The sequence below is a fragment of the Gymnodraco acuticeps genome, unplaced genomic scaffold (genome assembly GCF_902827175.1).
Source record: "Gymnodraco acuticeps unplaced genomic scaffold, fGymAcu1.1, whole genome shotgun sequence".
NCBI classification, from domain to species: Eukaryota; Metazoa; Chordata; class Actinopteri; order Perciformes; family Bathydraconidae; genus Gymnodraco; species Gymnodraco acuticeps.
In genome coordinates, this window is record NW_022991779.1 from 107,717 (window position 1) to 134,540 (window position 26,824).

Genomic DNA, 26,824 nt, shown 5'->3' on the forward strand with positions numbered 1-26,824 from the left:
CCACATCCGCAGTGTGCTCCGCTGCATGTAGCAGCTGAGAGATCTCATCTGATCGAAAATACATCATAGGCGCATTTGTTTGTCCTTTGCATATTAGAACGAGTTGTGACACTAGACTGCGATATAATGTTTTTGTAGCAATAAACATGACATATATTTATAAATGTCTCCGGTACTGATAAAAAGACCAATAACGTTGGAGCTTACGCACGTAAACACACTGCTGACGTCACAATGAATCGACGACTGAATTAGTTGCAACTAATTTGGTAATCGATTTGATCGATTAGTCGATTAGTCGTTGCACCCTTAGTCGCTGCAACTCTGACTACTTTTACATCCAGGCTGAAGACTTTTCTTTTGTCGCTGCTTTTAATTGAACTATTCATATATTAAAACTTTTTCTTTTAATGTTTATTTTATTAGCTTCCTTTTAAATGACTGATTTTAAATGCCATTTCTTAATGTCTTTCATTTTTTAAAGCAATTTGAATTGCCTTGTATGGAAAGTGCTATATAAATAAACTTGCCTTGCTGCCAAGGAGATGTTGTCGCAGATCTAGCCGTTGGTGCACCAAGAACCGGAATATTCTTAGTGGAGAAGAAAAAAAGAGAAAACCGATCATTTAGTCAATAATCATTAAATTAATATTGGGAGCGAATTCCTAATTTATTTAGTATCTGGTCATGAACAGGATAATGTGCAGCGACTTGTTCATTGAGGAAAAGAAGCCCTACGGAACGCCATTCATTTCAGGAAACGCTGTTTTGAAGCTTGAACCTGCGTTTAGTTACTGAGCATTGTAATGAGTAATTACCCGACTGCATTAGTAATGCAAGTAATACGTTACTGAAACTCCATACTGTAGCACGTTACCCCCAACACTGCCTGAAGCTCACCTTAACCCTGACTAGAGGTAGCAATGCATAGTGTTGAACTTCCTGTCGGCTCCCAGACCGTAGTCGAGGAAACGGGGGGGGGGGGGTGACTCTCTGTCCTCTCCCAGGGCAGAAGCAACACGCTTCTGGTTCAATAACTCATTTTATCGGAAAGACAGGAGAGAGGCGAGCTCTACTTGGGAGGTCGTTGCATTATTTAGCTCTCCTGTTTCGCAAGATAGATTTCGCAAGATCGCAGACCTTCCTTTTTTCTGCTGCCACGTTTATTTCTAGAAAACATGTATCCCGCTCGCTCATACCATGCCCATGCACACATGCACGCCACACCCCTCTCTTAAGGGTAGCGATCTCACTCTGCATGACCCAAATGTCGTAACAATATACGAAACATCTCGTGAATTTGTTGCAACTGCCTTTGCCAACGTTACCCTGACGCCTGTTGAAGTGAGCGCAGGAGGAATAGCTTCAATGGGATAGCTTAAGCCCTGCCTGCCTGCAGGAGGGGTTGTAGTTGAAGCCAGAATGGGTAAAACTCCGCATGTGATGAGGACCCGTTCCACGTGAAGCCGGAAGCGCCGCATTAGGCGGCCCTGATGCCAGTGATGCCTTCTCAAGAGACTGAAGCGTACGTCAGTTGTTTGCGTGAAGTAGCCATTCCCATTAGGCCGGAGGAACTTCCATGGAGCCCGATTTCCTTGTCTTTTCCTCCCGCGTCCGGCCGGCTGACCCGCTACCCGACTGGGGAACGCCGCCTGTAGCTTAATCCGCGATACTGCGGAGCTGATGAATAAATGCCTGGAGCTGGAACGAAGCCCTCAGCTGGGACAAAGCCCTGCTGCTGCTTGGCTTAACCATGAACACCGTGACGCGTACACTTGTGCGTTGACACCTGAAATGACAACTGACAGAGAGGGAAGAGCAGATTTAAAGGGTTTAGCAGGTGCAATGATTGCTAGCTGGGGAGTACCGCCCCTGATTACTTAATGGGAGAAGAGCTTGCAGTGACGTGTAACACCAGGGGGTATGGTCTTCTTTCTTGAACTTGCGCTAAGCTTCATTTCTTTACACAGATATAGTTATATGTATGCAATGGATTTATAGTATGCACAAGACAATCGTACAACGTACAGCACTCATATGAATGTAACATGGCAAAGATGAATGTGATTTTGGAATTTCTGTGGTCTAATGTGATATTGTTGTTCTTGTTCATGATACATTTTCCTCACATGTAATGTTTTATTGTTGTAATGAATGTGTAGCATTAACAAGATGACCCGTTAAATACATTTTTGATTGATGTATTTTTGGCCCAGTGCCCATATATAAGTTTAGTATTGACCAAGTTCAGAGGTTTTCATATGGATCAACTTACTTACTGTTATGTATTTTTGCATAGTTTCAATATGAACAATAAAATGGATCTATTGCATTTTGGAGGGAAAAAAACGTGTCATGGATTTATTGCATTTTGGGGAAAAAATGATCAGTTTTTTAAATAAATCTTTGAAAATCAAATTCTGGATTTTAATTTGTAATGTTATTATAACCTCAAGATGCTATGTGAAAGTTTGAAACAGAAAATAGTGGTTTTCACTTGCCACTTTTCTTGGTAAAGAAAATACATTTTTACTCAAATTAATCAACATGGATTTATAGCGTTTTGGAACCAAACTCTTCATTTGGTCATTTGATCTGGGAATGTCATTTTTGAGCCTGAAACCTGAAAAACAGGCTTGGGGCTTAAGAGGTTAAATGTCAGTCAACTGATGCCAAAGTTAATGCCCCACCCAGAGGCTGAGTTTCCACGGAGGAAAGTTGTCTGATGGCTGCATCAATCAAAATGCATAGGCTATAGTATATTCTTTATTCAGACAGAGGAGAATCGAAATATTATGTTGCTTTGTAAAACATTGATAACACAACCCTGTCTCCAAAAACTTACGTTCCCAAAGAACTAAACTGCATTCTCAATTACGTTTAGCTAGAAACGTATTTTCTCCCACGTTACGTTCATTATGAACGTATCTCAAATAGCCTACGTTTATTTTCTACATATCTTTACCATTTATTGTCTTGCTTATAATAATGATAATAGTCATTTATAAATATCATTTTAGAGCACACATTTGAAATCAGTAGGCGAGGCTGTAATTTCGCCAGTCTCATGAGCGAGGCAGAAAGTAATAGTTTTAACATGCCAAAAAGCTGCTGTGTCGTTTATTGCACCTCAAACATTAAAACAAATCCAGAGTTACGTGTTTCTGTACTTCCTCTAAGAAGAAAGGACAGTAACAGAAGATCTCTGTGACGCCAGATGTGGTGTTGTTAATGCGATATGATATCCGAAAGAAAATTCAGTTTAGGATGGCCGAAGACACCCATAATCCCCAGCTATCGTTTGGGACTACAGTCCCGTTGACAAACCCCGTGATTAATCTTCAAGCTCTGGGATTGGATGTTGGAGTGGCAGTGCGCCAAGGTTACGCCGAGCGTCAAGCTCTTTGAAATGGAACTAAACTACGGCAGACTATTCAAAACTGGACTCGAACGCCCCCCCAGAACTACACATGCTGCCTATTGTGTTTCGCAACATGTTCTCTATGGCACGTCTCTACTGGGAATTGTAGTTTTAAAGACGTTTTCCCCAAAATTAGAAGTTGCCAGTATTAAACTGTGTACAGCCCTGGAGGTTTAGGCGATAGGAAACACATTGGTGTGTACACATTTAAAACATGTAATTACTAAATGGGTGAAAATCGCTTGTATCCATAATGGGCAGCATTAATATATACCCACATGGCAGCTCATTGTTACTTTGTAATTGTACTCCTCTACAATTCAGAGGTTAACCTGGTATTTTTACTCCACAACATTTATTTTAGTTACTTTGCAGATTCTGATTAATGATGTGAAATATTATTTTTTTTATTTAACCTTTATTTATACAGGTGTAGATCTCATTGAGACACAAGGTCTCATTTTCAAGAGAGACCTGTCAGTGGTAACACTACCACACAAAGTTACAGACAGACAGGACACTAAACACAGAGGCAACACTAAAATACAACATCGTAAAAAAGTCATTAAAATCCATATACAGTCAGATATAGCAGGTGCAAACACCCACAGATGATTTCTCCAGCTTTTTTCAAATGAGTTTAAAATCCGTGATGGGTATCAAAGTGGTCAGCTTAAGTTCCTGCTGAAGTGTGTTCCAGGTCGAGGGGGCAGAGTATGATATGGCTTTTTTCCCAAGCACCGTGCGTACTGAGGGGACGGACAGAGTGATGTGATTTTGAGATCGTAGTCTATAGCTGTACTGTTTGTGTGATATGTAAGTGGATATGTAGAGGGGCAGCAGTCCAAGCATAGCGGTATAGATCAGTTTGTACCAGTGCAGTGATCTGCGCATTGATAATGATGTCCAGTTGACTAAAGCGTACAGCGTGCAGTGGTGTGTGAGGGGTTTACAGTTGGTTATGAACCTCAGAGCCCCATGGTAAACAGCGTCCAGCAGATGAAGGGAGTGAGCTGAGGCGTTCATGTACACAACATCCACGTAGTCCAAGAGCGGCAAAAATGTAGCAGCTACAAGCCGTTTCCTCGCACTTGTGGAGAAGCAGGCCTTATTTCTAAAAAAGAATCCCAGCTTTCATTTAAATTTCCTTAAGATATTGTCAATATGTGGTTTGAAGCAGATATTTTCATCTATGGTGATGCCTAAGTATCTGTAGGTGTTAACAGCTTCAATGGGGTTATGCTGTGCAGACATGATGCAGGGAAGAACAGTTGGTAACTTTTTCTTATTGGAAAACAACATGACTTTTGTCTTATCTGAATTTAACACCAACCTAAGGTGGAACAGATGTGACTGAAAAGTGTCAAAATCAGACTGCAGACGTTCAAATGCAAAGGCAACAGTGCTAGCACAACAGTACACAACAGTATCATCTGCATATAGATGTACAGACGCATCCATACTTTGACCCACATCATTTATATAAATAGTAAAAAGGGTCGGCCCCATGACCGAACCTTGAGGAACGCCTCTGGGCACATTAAGAAAGCTTGAGGAGAGACCGCTGAATTTTACACATTGCTTGCGATTTGAAAGATAGTTAGCAAACCAACCAACAGCTTGGTCAGACAGGCCTATATGGGATAACTTCTGGCATAGAATGCCATGGTCCACAGTATCAAATGCATTGGATAAGAAATATAAACAACCCTTAAAGCAGACTTTAGTTACACCTGAGTAAAATTCAGGGAAAGGTGATTGTCAATTGCCAACAATCAGGAGAGATATTTGATAGTTGGTGCTTGAGAAGACTAAACATTTATCTGCAGATCTCTATAAAGTATATTCATTACTCGTTATTATCTCTACTAATAGTTCATTAAAAACTGTATATAATTGCTATTTTGCACATCCCTTTCAAGATTTTCTAAGGTTTATTGACATATCATATACACAACTACAGTGTAGTTATGCAATGAATGAAAAACCGGCAGGAAGGGGTAGAGAAATCCAGGAAAGAGGAGGGCTACAACGTCACACTCAAATGAAAGTTAAGTTAGTCAGAGAGGCAGCCACACCGAAGTCGAGGCAAGTCTCTGTTTCTCTCAAAGAAAATACAAACTGAGTTCCTCAAATCTTTCTCAACAACACAGCAGAGTTTCTGTCAAACACTGGTGAGTACAGCTGATTATATTTACACTTTCAAGAAGCAACTCTACTCAGGTGAAGGCTCTACTCTTAATGTAATACTTCGGAAAGTGTTAACAAGATAACTACGGCTATCTCTCCTCAGGGTAACTATACAATAGCCCACTTTAAAAGCTTCTGCTAGCTTCTTTCACAATCTCTCCGTGTCAGTTTTCTGGACTTGTAACCTTCAACTGAATCTTTGTGGTTGGGAGTTTAAGCTAAACTCCCAAGATCTAGGAGGTATTACGTAGGCAGGAAAGCAGCCTACATAATACCTCCTAGATTTTGTCCAGCGGTTTCACATAAAAGTTGTCCCCAGGAGAACCAGCAGGAAGCTCTTTATACGAAGCAGGAAAAGGGAATTAAAAAAAAGTTTGTTATCAAGTTAACACAGCTTTGTTATCAGTGCTATTCTTAAATATAAAATGGTCTGCGCAACAGGATGTGGACATAATTGTTAGGGGTGAGCAGCGCAGGGAGGACCCAAGTGCAGACAGACAATTGTTTAACAGCAAAAAACCTTTATTCAAGACAGCAGGATCAACAAAAAACGAGACAGGAACTCTATCTCCCTCTAAGCACAAAAAGGAACCCACAAGATCACAACAGAAAACCAGAACTTAAATACACACATGGCCAATCAAGACGACAAGACACAGCTGTGGAGGGGAGGGAAAACACAAAGACACAGGTGAACAGAATCAGGTAATCACACAGGAGGGAAAACACAGACAGGAAACAAATACACACATGACAGACAGGGGGTGAACATCCTTCAATGAAAAACAGGAAGTCGACAGTCCTAGACAATTCCAAAATAAAACATAAAATAAACAGATCCTAACAACACACTATCACTCCCTAAATGTCCAGGAGCGACGCTTGGTCAGGGTCCCGTGGCGTGCAGTTGTGACGCGCCGAGGCTCCTTCAGCTTCATAAAGGGACGCAAAGAGCTTTCAACTGATTGCAATGTATTCTCATCTGCGGCGGTATTTGACGCTCATGGAAGACCAGATTATCCTTGTTAATTACACAACATTGATTGGTGTAAATCGTGTGCAATGCTTTAGTATTTTTCCCCTTCGATTCGGAGAAACAAATATTTTTTCGGAGTTTAGGATGGCAGAAGACACTACATAATCCCCAGCTATCGTTTGGGACTACAGTCCCGTTGACAAACCCTGTGATTAATCTTCAAGCTCTGCGATTGGATGTTAGAGTGGCAGTGTGCCAAGGTTATGCCGAGCGTCAAGCTCTTTGAAATGGAACGAAACCACGGCAGGCTATTAAAAACTGGACTCGAACGCCCCCCCAGAACTACACATGCTGGCTGTTGTGTTTCGCAACATGTTCTCTATGGCACGTCTCTACTGGGAATTGTAGTTTTAAAAGACGTTTTCCCCAAAATTAGAAGTTGACAGTATTAAACTGTGTACAGCCCTGGAGGTTTAGGCGATAGGAAACACATTGGTGTGTACACATTTAAAACATGTAATTACTAAATGGGTGAAAATCGCTTGTATCCATAATGGGCAGCATTAATATATACCCACACGACAGCTTACTTTGTAATTCTACTCTACTACAATTCAGAGGTTAACCTGGTATTTTTACTCCACTACATTTATTTTAGTTACTTTGCAGATTCTGATTAATGATGTGAAATATAAACAACCCTTAAAGCAGACTTTAGTTACACCTGAGTCAAATTCAGGGAAGGTGATTGTCAAGTGCCAACAATCAGGAGAGATATTTGATAGTTGGTGCTTGAGAAGACTAAATATTTATCTGCAGATCTCAATAAAGTATATTAATTACTCGTTATTCTCTACTAATAGTTAATTAAAAACTGTATATAATTGCTATTTTGCACATCCCTTTCAAGATTTCAAGATTTTCTAAGGTTTATTGACATATCATATACACAACTACGGTGTAGTTATGCAATGAATGAAACACTTGGGTCACAGGTTCCTCAACAAGACATCTATCAATATGTGTGTACCTCCACCATTAAACTGTCAAATTCTGCACATTTCTTATACTATCTACATACATAAGAGTATAATTAATGTGTATAATATCAGTTAAAATAAGTGCTTCAACATAGTTAACATTGCAGGAAAGCAATATATTAGACGTTAAGTACTTTGTCAGGCTTAATATTTATCTGTAGATAGATACCCCCAAAGCTTTTTTCTTATTTGAAAGAAGACCTTAACCTAAAGTATTCTTTAATGTGTTAATAAAGGTTAATTAGTTTGTCTGTTTTGCACATCCTCCTATTAATATCTTTGTACATCCGGCACTAAACTGTATTATTGTAGAGATCACTTACAGTATCTTCTTGATTTTGTATATTCTATATTTCTATCATTGACCTTCTACTTTCCCCCTATGAAAGTATGTACTCCGTTATTTTTTCATCAAATAACATTATTCAACAAAAATAATTCAATAACGTGCTTTAACCAGTAGGCGGTGCACACAAGGTACACACAGCATACTAATAATAACTTTGTATTATTAGTGTAGGACACTTATGAATGTATAACATCTGAAGATGTGTAGTTTACTAGTTTTATTCATGTTTTTACTTAATTTGACAGGATATTGCTATACTATTTCTCATGTTTTACTTCTACACATTAATATCTGAAAACATCACAGACAGAAAGGTATATCCGTCATTTAATGGTAAGCTATTGCAATTGTGATTCCATAGATGTGTCTCCCATCACCCAAATCCCCTGACTATTCTCTCAACTCAGTATTTACATTCTTATATTCAAAGAAAATCAGTAATATCTTTAAAAACTACAAGTCCTTTTCTATCAGCTGTGCACCGTTATGGTGTAAATATAACCTATCTACCAATTGGATCAAATATAAAAGTCAGCCAAATTACTATTGATACTGCAAGGAGACGTATTTTGTGAAAATAAATGCAAGATGTTGTTTAATTGTTGATCAGTGGCGAGCCGTCAGGGCCCTCTCTGTGAGGGCCTAAGATATTCTAAGAAATAATATTTGAAAACATTAAAAAAATATATATATTTAAATATTTGTTTTTAATATGTTTTTATTGTTATATTTTTCATTAGTTTTACCAAAATAACTTCGCTGTCATTGATGCGTTTTGCACCCCGGGCCTCTGTTTTGATATTCCGCTGTGACATAATATATTTTCTTTTTTTTCGAGGGAAGGGGGGTCAGAGGGCTTAGGTATAAAAGTCACGGCTCGCCACTGTTGTTGATATATTTATGATCCACGTCACATATTCAGTTTTGGCGGCAGTTCTCCTGTTTGTCCAGAAGTCTTCTCACCAGGGCTCTATAAATAAAGAACTACGGCAGATGTGTAATATTTAATGCAGCCAAATGACTTCCAAAGAGAAAAGCAAGAACCCTTGGAATAAAGTATTATTTTATTTTTTTTAAATGTTTTCGGATATCATATCGCATTAACATCATATCCCAACATGCATTGCGGCTAAAACATCCAATTAACGAGCTTCAAGCTGAGGATCTGTTCAGTGGGTTTGTGGTGTGTATCGCTCGAAATGTCCCGTCTGTTTCCGGTGACTTTATTTACGGCTAAAAAGCCCAAGATTATAGAATCAAACGAATAAATAAAAACAAGGATAATTGTGTGTTATTGTTGAGTAAATAACAGTGTGTTATTTAGAAAAGAATAACAAATTAGAAGGAAAAAGAGATTACAAAAAATACAGATTTCAGTATTTTGAGGCTCTGAGCCCCATTTATTTTCCTCACAGACGGCAAAAAAAGTCAGACATTATACGATTTAAAATAAAAACAAATAAATAAAAAGATAAAAACACTGGCATGTAATTTACGTTAGAATAAATAGAATGGTTTTGAATAATATATGAGAGTAAAATCTACGTCACTTTACAGCCCCGCCCACTTTTGGGGAAACCAACGCTGTCATTTGAACGGCGATCAAGCCTGAAGCCACAGAGATCTTCTTTTACTGTCCTTTGTTCTTAGAGGAAGTACAGAAACACGTAACTCTGGATTTGTTTTAATGTTTGAGGTGCAATAAACGACACAGCAGCTTTTTGGCATCATACAACTATTACTTTCTGCCTCGCTCATGAGAGTAACAGCTGGCGAAATTACAGCCTCGCCTACTGATTTCAAATGTGTGCTCTAAAATGATATTTATAAATGACTATTATCATTATTATAAGCAAGACAATAAATGGTAAAGATATGTAGAAAATAAACGTAGGCTATTTGAGATACGTTCATAACGAACGTAACGTGGGAGAAAATACGTTTCTGGCTAAACGTAATTGAGAATGCAGTTTAGTTCTGTGGGAATGTAATTTTTAGGAGACAGGGTTGTGTTAACATTATCAGCTGTAGAGATAGTGTTTAGCAGAGTCTCTGTTGTCGAGAAAACCTGATGAAGTCAGTTAGTTTGAGGTTCCTTTTGAGAGAAACCAATGTGTCTTATCCCTCTCAACTACTACCTGTTACTGCAGCTCTTTTTAGAGGGATTTTGTTTCTCAACTTTCAGAGTTTTCCTGTCTTTACATGAGGTGAAGATGTTACTGTACATAGATGAGTTTATTTTGTTAAAGGGAATCACTGAGCTCTGTAGGCACTCTATGAGAAGCAGAAGAGTAAGAATACTTGATATCACTTGCTACCCTTAGCTCTCCTGGTTAATTAGGATCATTGATGGATGCCTTTAAGCATTTTTAGAGTTGTTAGAAAAATGTAAACTCTTGTAACATCAGGCTTATTTTTTGCCTCCAACTAAAATCTCTTGACAAAGACATATGCAGGTAGCATGGTCATAGTTGAACTATTACATCGACCACCATTGAAAAATGTGTGTCACAAACTGTGTCTCCTCATATATCAGTGTTTGGTTTACAGTACAGTGACTCCATGCTTATCTTTCCTTTGTGTTGTGCTCCATCAAGTGGACACTCTGTGCCAGAACACCAGGGCCCTTTCTCATTTCTCTAACTCCCCTCCTCGACTCCTCTCCTCGACTCCTATCCTCGATACTTAGTCCCGCCCACAGGAGATGCGAGCGGAGGAGCCGAGGAGGGGAACCGAGGAGAGAGGAGGGGAAGCAGCAGGCGGTTAGAGAAATGAGAACTCCTCTCCTCTGAGTGGTCATTTTAAAGAGACGTCCATTAATGATGACAGGAGGCACAGCAGCCCTCTGTCTGATGGACAGATGTGTTCTGATAATAACGTAATAATATCAGAGACTGGATATATCCCCCCCCCCCCCCTCTCTGGTCGCTACAATGAGGAAAATAAATTACGGGCCAAAAGTTGTATTTACAAGTATTAAAAGTAAGCAGAGGACACCAAACCAACTGAGACCTGTCTGTCCGCTGCATCTACGCTCACACTGTACCACACACACGCACATACAGTTCCTAAAACAGGCTACAGCCGTTGTGTATTTTATTATGTGAAGCACTAAATGGTTTTAGAAAAATATTGACTCTTTGTTTGTAGATATCTACTAAAACTAAAGCAAATAAAAAGAGTAGGCCTGTTATACTGAGTGATATATATTATACACACTGCTCTGCTTTCTGCACGGACCTCACAGCTGTTCTCACTGTAAACATCGCGTCGCGATGAAAGCAGTTAATAAAATAATATCCAGGGGATGCATGCAGAGCTGTGATTAGCTGAGATAAGTCCGGCCGTGTGTCACGACTCTTTGAAACATCTCTGTTCCCGGAAATGCATCCACGAAGGAGCCGTGGAGGACCCATCAATCAATCAATCAATCAATCAATCAATCAATCAATCAATCAATAGGATACGGCTGTAATAGGCCTAAGGCCTTTTAGTCGCTCATAAATAATTGAGTAGATCACTGATTCTTTATTTACTATGGATGCTGGCAACAGTCACATAGTCAAAAGTGAAGGTGATGTTTGACCAGTAGTGGTCGAGGCGGGATTTGAGACAGTTAACCGTCTTGGATGTGACAACGCTTTCTGGCAGATCATTCCACAAGTCAACCACACGCAGGCTGAAAAAGTTGCGGCGGATAGCCAGTCTTGAGTACTGTTTCTTCAACTTGAGGCAGTGTCCACGAGTCCTGGTGTTATAATCCCGTTGTAGTGGGCATGATGTTTTGTAGATGTTGTGGAGATATTTGAAAACTTCGATCATATCTCCCCTCGCCCTTCTATAATACATACTCGGGATTTTAAGACGTTGCAGTCGTTCTTGATATGGTAGGTCCTTTAGTTCTGGATCCAGCTTCGTTGCCCTTCTCTGTATTTTCTCGATGAGCTCAGCATCCATTTTGTACATGGGGGACCAAGCGACATTCCCATACTCGAGGAGTGGCCGTACAAGAGAGATGTATAAACTACGTACTACGTCAGAGTCCAAATAAGTGTATGATCTGCGGATCATTGCTAGGATACCATTGGCTTTGTTACTTGCCCGACGGATATGGTCACTAAATGTCAGGGTATTGACAACATTCACACCAAGGTCCTTTTCATTCTGAGTCTCAGATAGGTTTATAGTGTTTGAATTATCACCCATATTATACTCATATTTTTTATTCAGAAAACCTAAGTGCATTACTTTGCACTTTGCTGCATTGAATTTGAGCTGCCAACACTCGGACCATCTTTGTATTTCTCTGAGATCTGACTGGAGTTTTTCTGCATCCTCTTTACACTTAATTTCCTTGAGGACTTTAGTATCATCTGCAAACATCTGGACCCTGGAGCTCACATTATCAGGTAGGTTGTTGATATAGTGGACAAACAGTGCAGGACCCAGGACACTACCTTGTGGAATTCCACTGAGAACTGGGCACCATCCAGATGGTTTCCCGTTAACAAAGACTCTCTGTCGCCTGTTTTTGAGAAAGTCTGAGATCCAGGTGAGTATGTCTCCACGGATACCATACCCATAGAGCTTATTCAGTAATCTTTTGTGAGGTACAGTATCAAATGCTTTCTGGAAATCCAAATAAATGGCATCGAGACTTCCTCTTTCGTCAAGGGTACGAGACCATATGTCAAGGCAGGCCAGGAGTTGGGTTGAACAGGATCTGCCCTGGACGAAGCCGTGTTGGCGGTCTGATAATAGGTTGTTTGAGTCAAGATGTTCTATGACGGCATCACGCACCAAGGATTCAAGGAGTTTGCATACTACTGCTGTAAGGCTGACAGGCCTATAGTTTCCAGGATTGCTTCGGTCACCTTTTTTGAATATAGGAGTTACATGACCATCCTTCCAAGGCTGTGGTACCACACCTTCATCAAGCGATTTTTTAAATATGGTAAGTAAGGGTTCATCTAGTTCGTCACACAGTTCTTTGAGAATCCTGGGATAGATGCCATCCGGTCCTGATGCTTTTGAGGCATCTAAGTTCGATAGTTTTTTATGGATGTCCTTAGATGTGAAGTCCAATTTATTTAGTGTAGTATTAAATGGTCTGTCCTGGAAGTCTGGTATTGATGAGGTATCCTCCTTTGTAAACAAACTAGCAAAGAAGGAATTTAGTGTATTGGCTTTGTCCTTGTCATTTTGAGCCAGGCTGCCATTAGCCTTTTTCAGATCTCCGACTGTGGCATTGACTTTTAACTTGCTTCTGGCATATTTATAAAAAGCTTTCGGATTCTCTTTAGCTTCCTTTGCAATTTTTCTTTCATGCTCTCTTTTAGCTTTCCGACACTCCCATTTAACTTGGTTGCACAATTTTGCATAGGAACAACGGTCACTCTCTGTACCAGATAACCTTTGTAAGGTGTAAGCTGCACTTTTTGATTTGATTTGATGTTTGATTCTATCATTTCATCCATTCCGGAGTAGAGCGATTTTTCTTACTTTTTCTCGATGACATAGGGATGTGCCTCTTGCAACTTGTTAGGATTTTTTCTTCCATGGCCTCCCACTGTGCTGAAGCTGACTTGTTTTCAAAGGTCTGTCCCAATCATTTCCTGTTTCAGGCTTTCATAATTTCCTTTATCAAGGATGAACTTGCGGTTTGGATTATCGCATATCTCATGGTAGCATAGAAATTTGAAAAACAGGCAGTCATGGTGACTTTTTCCTAGTGGTGCTTCATGGCTTAGATCCTCAACCATTCCCTCCTCATTTGTGATATCCTCGGTTATAGCTCCTCCAGAGAGCCTCCTCGACGCTCGATCCTCGGTCCTCGAAGTGCATTTAGAGAAATGAGATGTCCTTCAACATGGCGTGCTGAAATTAATTTCCGGGTCACTACCGGAGGGCCGAGGAGTCGAGGAGTGGGATTTGATGAAATGAGAAAGGGCCCAGGAAGTGGTGGAAGTGTGTCACTGTAGTGTAGTACAACAACAAAAACACAATGAACTCAGTGCTGAGGTCGATATGGTATTATGCTGTTAAACTTGCATTAAATACCACAGTACTATTTTTGCAATACCATTTATTGACTATTTTTAAATCTGACTTGAAAGGCCTTTTGAAAATGTGAGATTTTTCATGCATAACTTTGAACAACAAATAACACAGCAGTTATTGTGGTTTAGAATCTAAAATCAGCTAAAATGTAATCCTGCTGACCTTAAAATATACATATACTGAGTTTTGAATCACTGAAATAAAAAATTAAATAAAAGGCTATTTGCCATGTTTTTTAAAATCTTGCCAGATTTATAGATTGGTTTCGATCCTTGACATACGGAGACCCATCAAGTTTTCCTATTGTGTTTTTAAGACTTGTCTCCTGTCATCTGAAATAACACTGAACACATTACTCACACAAACAACAAAGACCAGTGACCTTGAAATTATTATATTTGTATTTTTTATTTAAAATTGTGCTTGTGAAGATTATTATCTTGGATGAAAGACAAAATATTTAATCCGTTTCACATTGAGTTCTTGTTTAGTTCAATGATTATAAAATGTGCTGGGAGGGAAATCATTTGAAAAGGCATTTTTACAAGAAAAAGAAAAACTTCAGACCTTGTGTTCAACATGCAGTTTATTTTAATGTTTTTAACTCACAATCAGATATTTACAAATGTTTTTGATTCATAAGCTATTTAACCAGTAATCAATATAAAACCTGCAATGGCTCCTTCTTGAAGTTAAAGTAATTATCTGTGGCTTTATAAAAACTTTAACACATATTCTCCATATGTGTGTTAGAATAAGTGTTGATGAGATAATTATTGAGTAAACGAATGCTTCCAATAATGTGTTGTATCTAATGGGATACATAACGAATGAAATGTAAATCAATCACCACAGTAAACTTATTATGTAGAAAATAAAATGGAAACTATGCAGTTCTGACTAAATCAAAACATGAAATAAGATGAGTGATTAGTTGACAGGCAAGATGATCAGAGGTGCAGTGTTTTTACTGCAGTATAAAAGTCCAGGACAGAAGAATGGGTAGAGTTTCTCAGTGAAGGAGCAGCCAGTAAAGGAGTAGATAAGAGCTGCAGCATCTACATCATAAAAGGAGACCAGACCCTCCTCATAATCCACAAACACCCCCACCTTCTGAGGCTGAGACTTCAGAGAGAGACGGACTGAAGGACCAGCAAGAGCTTTGTAGCCATATCCATTTAACAACCATATAGTCCAGTTACCATGTTTTGGGCTCAGTGTGATATATTCCTTCCTGTTGATCGACTCTCTGGCCACTCCTAAATACCATTCAGTCTTTCCTTTAACTTGAACCTCAAAGTAAAATCTGCCTGAAGAGAAACTCTGCTTTCCTAAAACACTATCACATTCAGAAAATCTCTCTGGGTTGTTTGGGAGATTGAGATTCTCTTCGACATCACTATATTCAACTCTTTTTTTATCATCAGACAGGGTGAGACAGGGATGTGCTGTATCAGGATCAAGAGTCACATTTACAGCATATTTCTGGACCCTCTTCAGTTCACCTTCAAGCAGCTTCTTCATCTCTTTACTGAAAGTCTCCTCCAGCTGAGCCACAGCCTTTACCACGGTCCCCTCATATACTGCTGGGGTGAAGCGGAATTTTCTCAAGTCCTTGGAGGGTTGTCGGTGTTGAATGTTTAGGGACTTGACACTTTGAAGAAAATGCAGGTGGTCTTCAGAGTGTGTGACCTGCTCCACCTCAGAGCTTCTCTTCTTCAGCTCAGAGATTTCCTGTTCCAGCTCTTTGATTAAAGCTTCAGCCTTTTTTTCAGTTGTTTTCTTCTTCGCTTTGATCGTGTTGATGAGATTGGCCTGGCCTCTCTCAACAGACTCCTTCAGAGCAGTGAAGACCTTACCACCTTCTGCTATCTCTCCGTCTGCTTCTTTCTCACTGAGGTCCACTGAGTGTTTGATCTCCTCAATCTTCAGTTGTCTCTCCTGGATCATCTGCTGAGTTTCAACCTCTGTCTTCCCCAAATCGGCCTTCTCCCCTTCATATCCTTCTTTCAGAGGAACCACATCATGCATCTTGTGGTCTGAAACATGGCAGAGCATACAGACACATGTCTGGTCGGTCTTACAGAACAGCTCCAGAGGTTTATCGTGCTTCGGACACATCCTGTCTTCCAGGTTCTCCACAGGGTCGATCAGCTGATGTCTTTTCAGGCTTGAAGATGTCAGATGAGGCTCCAGGTGAGTCTCACAGTAGGAGGTCAGACACACCAGGCAGGAATTCAGGGCCTTCAGTTTGGTTTCAGTGCAGACGTCACAGGGAACTTCTCCTGCTTTGAAGACTTGTTGCTCTGAGCTGCTGCTGCTGCTGCTGGCTTTCTGTTGAGCCGACTGTCTGAACTGAGCGACCATCCCAGAGATTAAAGTGTTAACGTGCAGCTCAGGTCTTGTGTTGAACTCTTTTTCACACATGGGACACAGGTACTTGTCACTTGTATCCCAGTGTTCAGTGATGCAGTCTTTACAGAAGTTGTGTCCACATGGTATGGTGACTGGAACAGTGAACAAATCCAGACAGATGGAGCAGAGGAACTGATCCTCAGATGGCAGGTAGCTTGCAGCAGCCATATCTACACACATGTGAACGAAAAGAAAAAACATTTGAAACATCAATCATCAATTCATATCATATATTGTTTTAAAGAAATAAGTGTGATAACTTGTAACAAGCCATGAGCAGCCGTGATCATTTAACTCCGACAGGGCCAAGCATGCAACTCTGGCTAACAGCTATGAAAATATAGGTTTTCTCGATCATTTTTCTATTGAAAAATAACACTGCTCTTCTCACTGTGTGACCATAATTATTAATTTCCTCGAGCTGCTTCACATCAAAAGACTCCAACTGTTTCTCTAATGGAAATATTTTTATTTTGAAACAGCTAGAGGAAATGGGTAAAAGCATTATGTAGGAAGTGATCAGCAAAATGTAATAAGAGCAGGAGAGCAGAAGTGAATCAAAACTCCTCACCACAGAGATTCAGTTACAAGTTACTAAAGTAGTTGATAGAAAGAGACTGTTTAAGCTGTTTAGAGTGGACTCTATATCATATATATGGTTATGTTGATTGAGAAAAACAAGTTGGACATAAAGGAGCTGAAGTAGAGCTGAAGTTTAGTGTTAATCCTTCTTGTTGACAGTGTAAATATAATCAGATGTACTCACCAGTGTTTGACAGAGACTCTGCTGTGTTGTTGAGAAAGATCTGATTAACTCAGTTTGTATTTTCTGTAGACAGAAACGGAGACTAGTCTCGACTGCAGTGTGGCTGCCTCTCTGACTAACTTAACATTCATTTCCTGAGTGTGACGTGTAAGCTCTCCTCTTTCCACTGTAGCTCCTCCTCTCACTGTCTGCTGGTCTGTTCCCTCCCTCTGATCTGCATGGGCATTGAGAAATACCAGGTTTTCTCTGATAGTTAGGGAGCAAAGCTGGTGCTTTACAGATGGGAGGGATGAGGTGTGTCAAAAGCTGTTTAAACTAAAATCTCTTGACAAAGACATCTGCAGGTCTCCCTTGAAAAAGAGATCTATGATCTCAATGGGACCAATCTGGTTAAATAAAGGTTTGAAATTAAATTAAATGAATGCAGGTTGCATGGTCATAGTTGAACTATTACATTGACCACCATTGGAAAAACCCATTTGTCCTTGGTCAACATGAGAGTTTATCCTGTACATGTTTGTCACAAACTGTGTCTCCACATATATCAGTGTTTGGTTTGCAGTACAGTGACTCCATGCTTATCTCTCCTTTGTGTTGTGCTCCATCAAGGAAGTGGTGGAAGTGTGTTACTGCAATGTAGTACAAAAAGCAAAAACACAATGAACTCAGTGCTGAGGTCTATTTGGTATTATCCTGTTGAACTTGCATTAAATACCACAGTACTATTTTTGCAATGCCATTTTTTGACTATTTTTAAATCTGGCTTGAAAGGCCTTATGAAAATGTGAGGAGATTTTTCATGCTTAACTTTGAGCAACAAATAAAACAGCAATTATGGTTGTTTAGATACTAAAATCAGCTCAAATGTAATCCTGCTTACATTCACATATACATATACTGAGTTTTGAACCACTGAAATATAAAATAAAATAAAAGGCTATTTGCCATGTTTTTTTAAATCTTGCCAGATTTATAGATTGGTTTTGATCCTTGACATACGGAGACCCATCATGTTTTCCTATTGTGTTTTTAAGACTTGTTTCCTGTCATATAAATAACCAACACATCCTCACTCCCAGGTCGGCCTATGTTGACGTTATGTCAAGTCCCCTGTGTCGGCTTTTTCCAACGCAAGGGGGGGCCCTAGCGTACATTTTCAACTTTCCGGGATATCCACAGGCTTCTATATAGCTCCCTAAACGTATGTTGTAGACGACTTGAGATCGCGAGCGAATGCTACCCGCAGATCCATTCTCACAGCGTTTATCAACCTTTGTCTTACTCAATATCAAGCCACACTTATTGTTTTTACTTCTTTATTTTAATTGAATAATGTAGGACTTTTGTTGCCGTCAGTTATGGGGAGAGTAAGGGCTCAGAATACTGAAATCTGTATCTGTATCTGTATTAATAATAATAATTTACAAACTCTTCAACTACAACCCTAATTATATTTAAAAACATTGAAGAAGGCCTCACAAAATACTTTCATGTAAATATACATTTTAAAGTGAAGGGATGTGTGCAATGTGGTGATTACATTATTCACCCACGGATCTATGGGTTGGGGTATTGTTCCGCACGGACATTTTAGTTAACCGGACTTCCTGTTGATGTGAAATACGAAAACATTTTTTTTAAATAAATGATAATTTATTCCGAGTTTGCTTGCTTTTCTCTTTGAAGGTCATCACATAACGGCATTGTAATACACGGTTCGGCTGCATTGAATATTACATATGCCGTAATTCTCTATTTATAGAGCCCTGATGAGAAGACTTCTAGACAAACAGGAATAACTGCCGCCGAAACTGAATATGTGACGTGGATCATAAATATATCAGCAATTAAACAAAATCTTCACAATACAAGTCTCTTTGCAGTATCAACACTAATTCGGCTGACTTTTATATTTGATCCAATCAGTATATTGGTATATGTACACCATAACGGTGCACAGCTGATAGAAAGGTACACCTGGGGCCTATACTACGAAACTGGTTCAACCTAACCTGGATATGTTTGAGTTAGCCGGTTGGCCTAATCCAAAACATACGCGCTCTCGCTAAACTGTACTACGACGCGGGTTATCAAGTGGATCGCTCAAGCCAGCCGTTTCCTATCTAGTTAGGTGCGCGTTCACATGAAAGGGGTGGTATTTGGAGCATTCGACCAATCACAGACATGGAGAAGCGCACTGACAGCGCAGCGTCATACTTCCTGAATGAAAAGTGAACTTTAATACTAGTCAAAAATGAAGAAGTTAAACTTTAAACATCCATGACTTAAATACTTTATCCAGGATAAAAGCCACATAGTCTGCACCTGCAAGGTGAATACAGCTGGCAAAAGAAAAAGTGTTTGAATGCGTACATTAACAGGTTTATGATATCACTGCTAAGACACGATCTGACTTTAATTACATTTGTCTCGAGTGTTTCGTTAACTGTTGCTTAAAATAATACTTCTGCATACATTAGGCCTATGTGACACTGTGAGTGTTGCACGGCCAGATACGGCTCAGCTGACTCAGATAAGAAAATATATGATACATTATGATGTGATATGCCGCGGACTGTACTTAATGTTACTCTGATCCGGTTACTTATGTTGTAGTAGATATGTGGTAAGTGTTCTTAACGCTAATGTTATAATAGTCAGATTGCTCTGAAGATGGGAGGTGATATTCTATTAATGTTCACGTTCACACAGTCGGTGATTTTTGCCGGCCGTCTTTCCTGCGACGGCAGCTTTTCTGTATTTCCTTTCTCCTGTAATATGACTTGATCGCTTTAAACTCCGCACACTGAGCTCTGATTGGTCAGCAGGCGGTGCTTTCACTGAGTTGAGCTCTTAGCCTGCAACCTAACCTGGTCCCGACCAGGTTAGCCGCTAAGCATAAGTTACCATGGAGATCTAGCCTGCTAAAAAGAGAACCAGCTTCGTAGGGCCGGAAAGCCCGAGTTTTCCCTGAATTTAGCCGGCTAAGCGAAAATCCTGCTTCGTAGTATACCCCCCTGGTGGTTAAAGCACGTTATTGAAATGTATTAATTTTATTATTAGATATTAATAGGAGACACAGACAGACAAACTAATAAGGCTTTATTTAAACATTAAAGAATACTTTAGGTTAAGGTCTTATTTTGAATAAGAAAAAAGCTTTGGGGGTATAAATAAGCCTGACAAGGTACTAATATATTGCTTTCCTGCAATGTTAACTACTGTATGTGTAAGCACTTATTTTAACTGATATTATACATATGTATTATACTCTTATAAGATGTATGTAGATAGTATAAGAAATTTGCAGATTACGACAGTTTAATGGTGGAGGTATACACACATATTGATAGATGTCTTGTAATGCACTGTTGAGGAACCTGTGACCCAAGTTTTTAATCTCCGGCCTTGTCAGGTATTGAATGTTCAATAAATAAAGAACACAGAATTATTAAATATAAAACACAGAATTTGTGTGATTATACTAAATGATTTACAAATAAACACCACTGTATATTTACAACTGTTACACATGCTGATGTAACGCAAATGTTTCCAACTTGGGATCAATAAAGTATATCTTATCTTAAGATGATCGATGGCTACTGCCAGATTTGCAAAATGTGCCTCTGAACCTTGACAAGTGCAGGTTTCAGGCTTATCAATTAACAACAGGAGGGGTCACAGACATAAGACCAGCTGTTAAATAAAGCTCTTCTGACCTTAGCTGTCATGTGGGTATATGTTAATGCTGCCCATTATGGGCACAAGCAATTTTCACCCATTTATTAATTATATGTTTTAAATGTGAGTGTTTCCTATCGCCTAAACCTCCAGGGTGTAGACAGTTTAATACTGACAACTTCTTATTATGGGAAATACGAAAACGTCTTTTAAAACTACAATTCCCAGTAGAGACGTGCCATAGATAGAGAACATGTTGAGAAACACACAATAGCCAGCATGTGTAGTTCTGGGGACGGGGTGGGGAGGGGGGGACGCGGTGGACCCGTTGAAATCCAGTTTTGGACAGTCTGTCGTGGTTCCATCCCATTTCAAGTGCTGTTCGACGCTCGGCGTAACCCTCGAAGCACACTCTCCAATCACAGAGCTTGAGGACTATCACGCGGTTTGTCAAGCGAAGCGGAGAGAATACTTACTTCCGGGTGTAAAATTCTCTAAAGCAACTATGAGCTGCTCCGACCCTCGGTCCTGACGGACTCCAACTTGTGTTTATTAATCAAACAAATAAATAAATACAAGGATAATTGTGTGTTATTGTTGAGTAAATAACAGTGTGTGGTTTAGAAAATAATACAAAATTAGAAGGAAAAAACGATGAAACAATACAGATTTCAGTTTTCTGAGCCCCTACTCTCCCCATAACTGACGGCAACAAAAGTCCTACATTATTCAATTAAAATAAAGAAGTAAAAACAATAAGTGTGGCTTGATATTGAGTAAGAAAACGGTTGATAAACGCTGTGAGAATGGATCTGCGGGTAGCATTCGCTCGCGATCTCAAGTCGTCTACAACATGTTTAGGGAGCTATAAAGAAGCCTATGGACATCCCGGAAAGTTGAAAATGTACGCTAAGGGCCCCCCCCTTGTGTTGGAAAAAGCCGACACAGGGGACTTGACATAACGTCAACATAGGCCGACCTGGGAGTGAGGATGTGTTGAAATAACACTGAAAACATTACTCAGACTGTTACGGTTGCTGTTTCTGTCTGCTCATTAATCTGCCTGTGAATGTTTTCAGCTGTGTGTGTAATATTTAAATAAGCTGCGCAGTAGCCCTGACGTCATTGGCTGCCCATCCTCTGGTCCGCCTCCGAAGATCGTGATTGGAGCACGCCGGACCCGACGTCTTCCAGTCGCAGAGCACCGGCGGCGCACACCTGCTGCAGATGATTATAAAGCCCGGGAACAACTACCACTCCGGAGGCTCTGTTGAGTGAACAGACGCCTCTCGCATTTTGCTCTTCATTCTGTGGTTAATCTTGTGTGTCTATCTCCGTGTGATATTGTGTGTTAGCAGAGTGTAGAGTAGGTTATTTAGTGTTTCGAGCAGTGGGCATTTTACGGCCCGCGGGCCACATCCGGCCCGTTGGCCGGCCCACTTGAGGTTGATCATAAATTATAACATAATGAAAAAAAACAACCTTTTCAAAATAAAAGCAACACAGCTGTATTGCTTGCATGGCGTAAATACTTTTCTAACTGTGTTGCTTTTATTTTGAAAAGGGTGCTGCTATTTTTTTTTATTATTTACGTAAACGCACGTGCGGTGAACAGCTACAAGTCATGCTGGCCGGCTAGTCCTCGAAATGTCCGCAAACGGCAAAAAAAGAAGACATGGACCGCTAAGTATTAATTTACAGAAGTGAAAGGTAAAGCTGTGTGTTTAGTTTGTGGTGCGCAGGTCGCTGTGTTCAAGGAGTACAATGTGAGTCGCCACTATGCTACCAAACACGCAGATAAATACAATAACCTGTCTGTGGAAGAGCGGGCAAAGGAGTCGGATGCTTTGCTAGCTAAGCTGCAAAGCCAACAACAACTTTTCACAAAACATTCCACATCCAGAGATGCAGCTGTCAAGACAAGTTATGTCTTATCCCACACAATTGCAAAACAAAGTAAACCGTTTTCGGTTCATTAAGGAGTGTGTGTTGGACTCCGCTGCACTAATATGCCCGGAGAAAAAGGAGGCATTTGAGAAAGTGCCCCTCTCCCGACGCACCGTTACGAGGAGGATTGAGGACATCGCAGGAAATCTGGAGCTTCAGCTGCAGAACAGAGCGGTCAACTTTGACTTTTTTCCCTTGGCTTTGGCTGAGAGCTGCGATGTACGTGACACTGCCCAGCTACTCACATTCCTACGTGGGATAACTCCGGACTTCAAAATCACGGAGGAGCTGGCAGCCATGCAGTCAATGAAAGGGACAACAACAGGGAGTGATTTGTTCACGGAGGTAAATGCATGTGTGGAAAAGTTGGGACTGAAATGGGACAAGCTGGCAGGCGTGACAACGGATGTCCAAATCTGACAGGGAAACATGTTGGACTATTGAAGAGAATGCAGGATAAAGTGACAGAAATTAACCCTGAGCAGAAATTGGCATTTTTACATTGTATTATACATCAGGAAGTGTTGTGTAAGTCAGTGTTAAAAATTAACCATGTTGTTGATGTTGTAACTAAAATAGTTAACTTCATCAGGGCAAGAGCATTGAATCACAGACAGTTTGTTGCACTTTTGGAGGAAAGTGAGACTGAACATCGTGACATACCATGCAGCTGTCAGGTGGCTCAGCCTGGGCAAAGTGCTGAAAAGAGTATGGGACCCGAGAGAAGAGCAGACTGGATGGCAGACCTTGGTTTTACTGTAGATGTGACTGCACTAATGAGTGAACTAAATGTCAAACGGCAAGGCAAGGGCCTTTTTGTGCATGACATGTGCAGTGAAGGCTTTCATGAGAAAGCTGCAGCTTCTCTCAAGCCACATGGAGGACAACATTCTCACTGCCAACACTGAAGGAAGCTACACCATCAGCTGATCACCTCCAGAGGTACTCATCCATGTTAGAAGCACTGCATGGTGAGTTTTCAAGGCGATTCAAAGACTTCAAAACAGTTGAGAATGAAATGAACAAGATATTTTCCCCATTTACATGCCATGTGGATGAAGCACCCAGTGATGTTCAGCTTGAACTCATTGACCTGCAGTCTGACACACTTCTGTCAGAGCACTTTAGGTCAGTCTCACTGCCTGAGTTTTACTCTTCCCTGAAAGAGGAGAACTTTCCACACACAAGGAGACGTGCTCAGAAGATGATGGTCCTCTTTGGATCTACCTACACATTTGAACAGACATTCTCAGTGATGAAGTTCAACAAATCCAGATACAGATCCTCTATCACTGATGATCACCTCTCAGCTGTCCTTCGCATATCCACCTCAGACATTGAACCAGATTTCCGTGCACTTGTTCAAGCCCAAGACCGACTGGATTTTTCTCACTGAACAAGTCAAATTAACTGAAAATCAAAAACACTCATTTATTTTTGTATAAAGCTGATTCATTTATTATGTTTTACATATTGTAAAACACCTTTTCAGTATTGGGTTGTGAAGATTAACGTGTCAACAATGTAATTAAATACTGATTCAATGATTGTTTTTAATGTTTATTACCTCTATAGGAGTATTTTCCTATTCGGCCCACTCCACAATTTCTTATATTTATTGTAAGGGAACATTCTTATTATTTTGATTACCAGTAACGGCTCATAAACACATGTAATATACTGCATTCTATAATGGGAGAAAATGTATATTGAGCAGAATTAAGTTCAACTTATTTTTGATTCAGCCCCCCAACACAGCTCGAGTTTCTGAAGTGGCCCCTTGTAAAAAAGAATTGCCCACCCCTAGAGTATAGTTTGGATTTGTGACTGTTGCCTTTAGTTTAGCTGTGTTTTGTGTAGACTCCCTTTGTTAGTTGTACCACTCTTGAAGTGAGGTTTTGTTTCGTTCTTTAGTTAGTGTATTTATTTTCCCCACATATAAGTAGACTCCTGTGTTAGAGTCCTTCCTTTGTTTGTTTCAGGCTGCCTGCCTGCCGTTTGTTTACATTGCTGTCTAAAATAAACCCCTTATAATAATTACCAATACCAATCTGGTTGTGTTGCTTCCCTTTGATTCCCCTAGTTCGGAAGGGAACGTAATACAAACAACAAACAAAGACCAGTGACCTTGAAATTAGTATTTTTATTTTTATTTAAAATTGTGCACGTGAAGATTGTTATCTTGGATGAAAGACAACATATTTAATCCATTTCACATTGAGTTCTTGTTTAGTTCAATGATTATGAAAATGTACTGGGATGATTATGAAAATGCACGTGAAGATTGTTATCTTGGATGAAAGACAACATATTTAATCCATTTCACATTGAGTTCTTGTTTAGTTCAATGATTATGAAAATGTACTGGGATGATTATGAAAATGCACGTGAAGATTGTTATCTTGGATGAAAGACAACATATTTAATCCATTTCACATTGAGCTCTTGTTTAGTTCAATGATTATGAAAATGTACTGGGAGGGAAACCATTTGAAAAGGCATGTTTTCAAAGTACAACAAAAGGAGGGTTTAATGTGTGTGTAGGAGCCGCATTTAAGTTTTATTTTGTTTTGATTTATTTGGAACCTGTATTAATAAATGTTTCTGTTTCAGTGAGAGGTGCGCTTTGCTCAGGTGAAAGGGGCGGGGCTAAAGCTTTAAGTTGGAGGTGCGGTGTGTGACGGGAGGGCAGCAGGTGGCAGCAATACCGTCATTGACACACAGACGCAGCCTTATGTTTACCAAAAAGAAGGATTATTAGGATCTGTTTAAGTTTACGTTAAATATTGTTTTCGTATTTTGTTTTGTCTTTGCTGGTAAATAAATGTTGAAAGAGCAACCAAAACGTCCAGTGGATTTTTTACTGCGAGTCTGACACTGCTTCTCAGCCCCAAGTCATGTGACCCTCATCACATTTCACCCATTGTTTCTACCACACACAACACACACACATAAGTGTTGACACAATGCAAACTAATGTAGGACATCAAGTTGATAGGAAACAAATGGTAGGTCTAACTGTAATATCCTTAAAAAATATCTTTAAATCAAACCTAATATTTCCTTGTATTAGTTGTTGGCATAAATACTTGTATAATACTAAACTCTGCAGTTAGTTACCTCCAGTGGCGAGCCGTCAGGGCCCTCTAGGCCCTCTGTGAGGGCCTAAGATATTCTAAAAAATAATATTTGAAAACATTAAAAAAATAACAATTTATTTTTAATATTTTTTTCAATATTTTGTTGTTGTTACATTTTTCATTATTTTTACCAAAATAACTTGATTTAATTGTATTTAAAATAATATTTCAAAGAAATAAATCCTTCGAATCTGCCTGTTCAGTTTCTGTTGGAATGTGAAGGGTTAAATGCCGTCTCTGCGAGTTATGTGAAGACGGGAGAGCTTGTTGGTCCCTCTCTACATTCACAGAGGGCCAGCTATAGTAACTCAACGAGAGAGTAATGTCAAATGACACTACAATTTACCAATCATATCTTCCCTCTAAATGGGCGGGCTTTATTTTCGCGGACTTTATGACAAGTTCCGCCCGCTGTGAGGTCTATGCAAGGGTGAAGTGACGCGCCCTAAAACCCGGAAGTAAGCTTCGCTCGGATTCCCTCGACAGAAAGCAGTGAGATTTCTCCAGAGGATTTTAGAAAATAGCCCGAAATAAGGTCTGTGGAAAACGAACCTGTTAGATAAATGCACGTTTTGTTCAGCGGATAATATCCACATGTCTACCCTACTTTTATTATTTTTGAATCATAAATCTAAACGATAGATTTACGATCGATAGATTTATAATTAGCATAAGTTCGTTCATGATGGCTCACTTCAGTGATAGTGATAACATTGTTGCGAAATTATTAACCGAGTCATTTTCAAGATTGAGTGGCAAAGGATCAGCTGAAGCAAGTGCTTCATCCAAAAGGACAGGAGGATGGACTTTGTGTTCAGTGATTTGATCATCAAAGG

The 26,824-nt window shown here is 39.8% G+C and overlaps 2 protein-coding genes across 2 annotated transcripts in view; one reads left to right on the plus strand and one right to left on the minus strand.

Moving 5' to 3' along the window:
• Positions 1-5,488: 5,488 nt before the first annotated feature.
• LOC117535187 (N-acetyllactosaminide alpha-1,3-galactosyltransferase-like) overlaps positions 5,489-26,824 on the plus strand; it is a 32,878-nt gene continuing 11,542 nt past the window's right edge. The window contains exon 1 of the mRNA XM_034199577.1: positions 5,489-5,595. The gene's annotated coding sequence lies outside the window, so the exon portion shown is untranslated. The remainder of the gene's footprint in view (positions 5,596-26,824) is intronic.
• Positions 14,605-17,406, minus strand: LOC117535186 (E3 ubiquitin-protein ligase TRIM21-like). The gene is made up of 2 exons (XM_034199575.1): positions 17,218-17,406; positions 14,605-16,621 (listed from the first exon to the last, which is right to left on the minus strand). The coding sequence occupies exon 2, from the start codon at positions 16,617-16,619 to the stop codon at positions 14,967-14,969; it is 1,653 nt and encodes a 550-aa protein (XP_034055466.1). The 5' UTR covers positions 16,620-16,621; positions 17,218-17,406; the 3' UTR covers positions 14,605-14,966.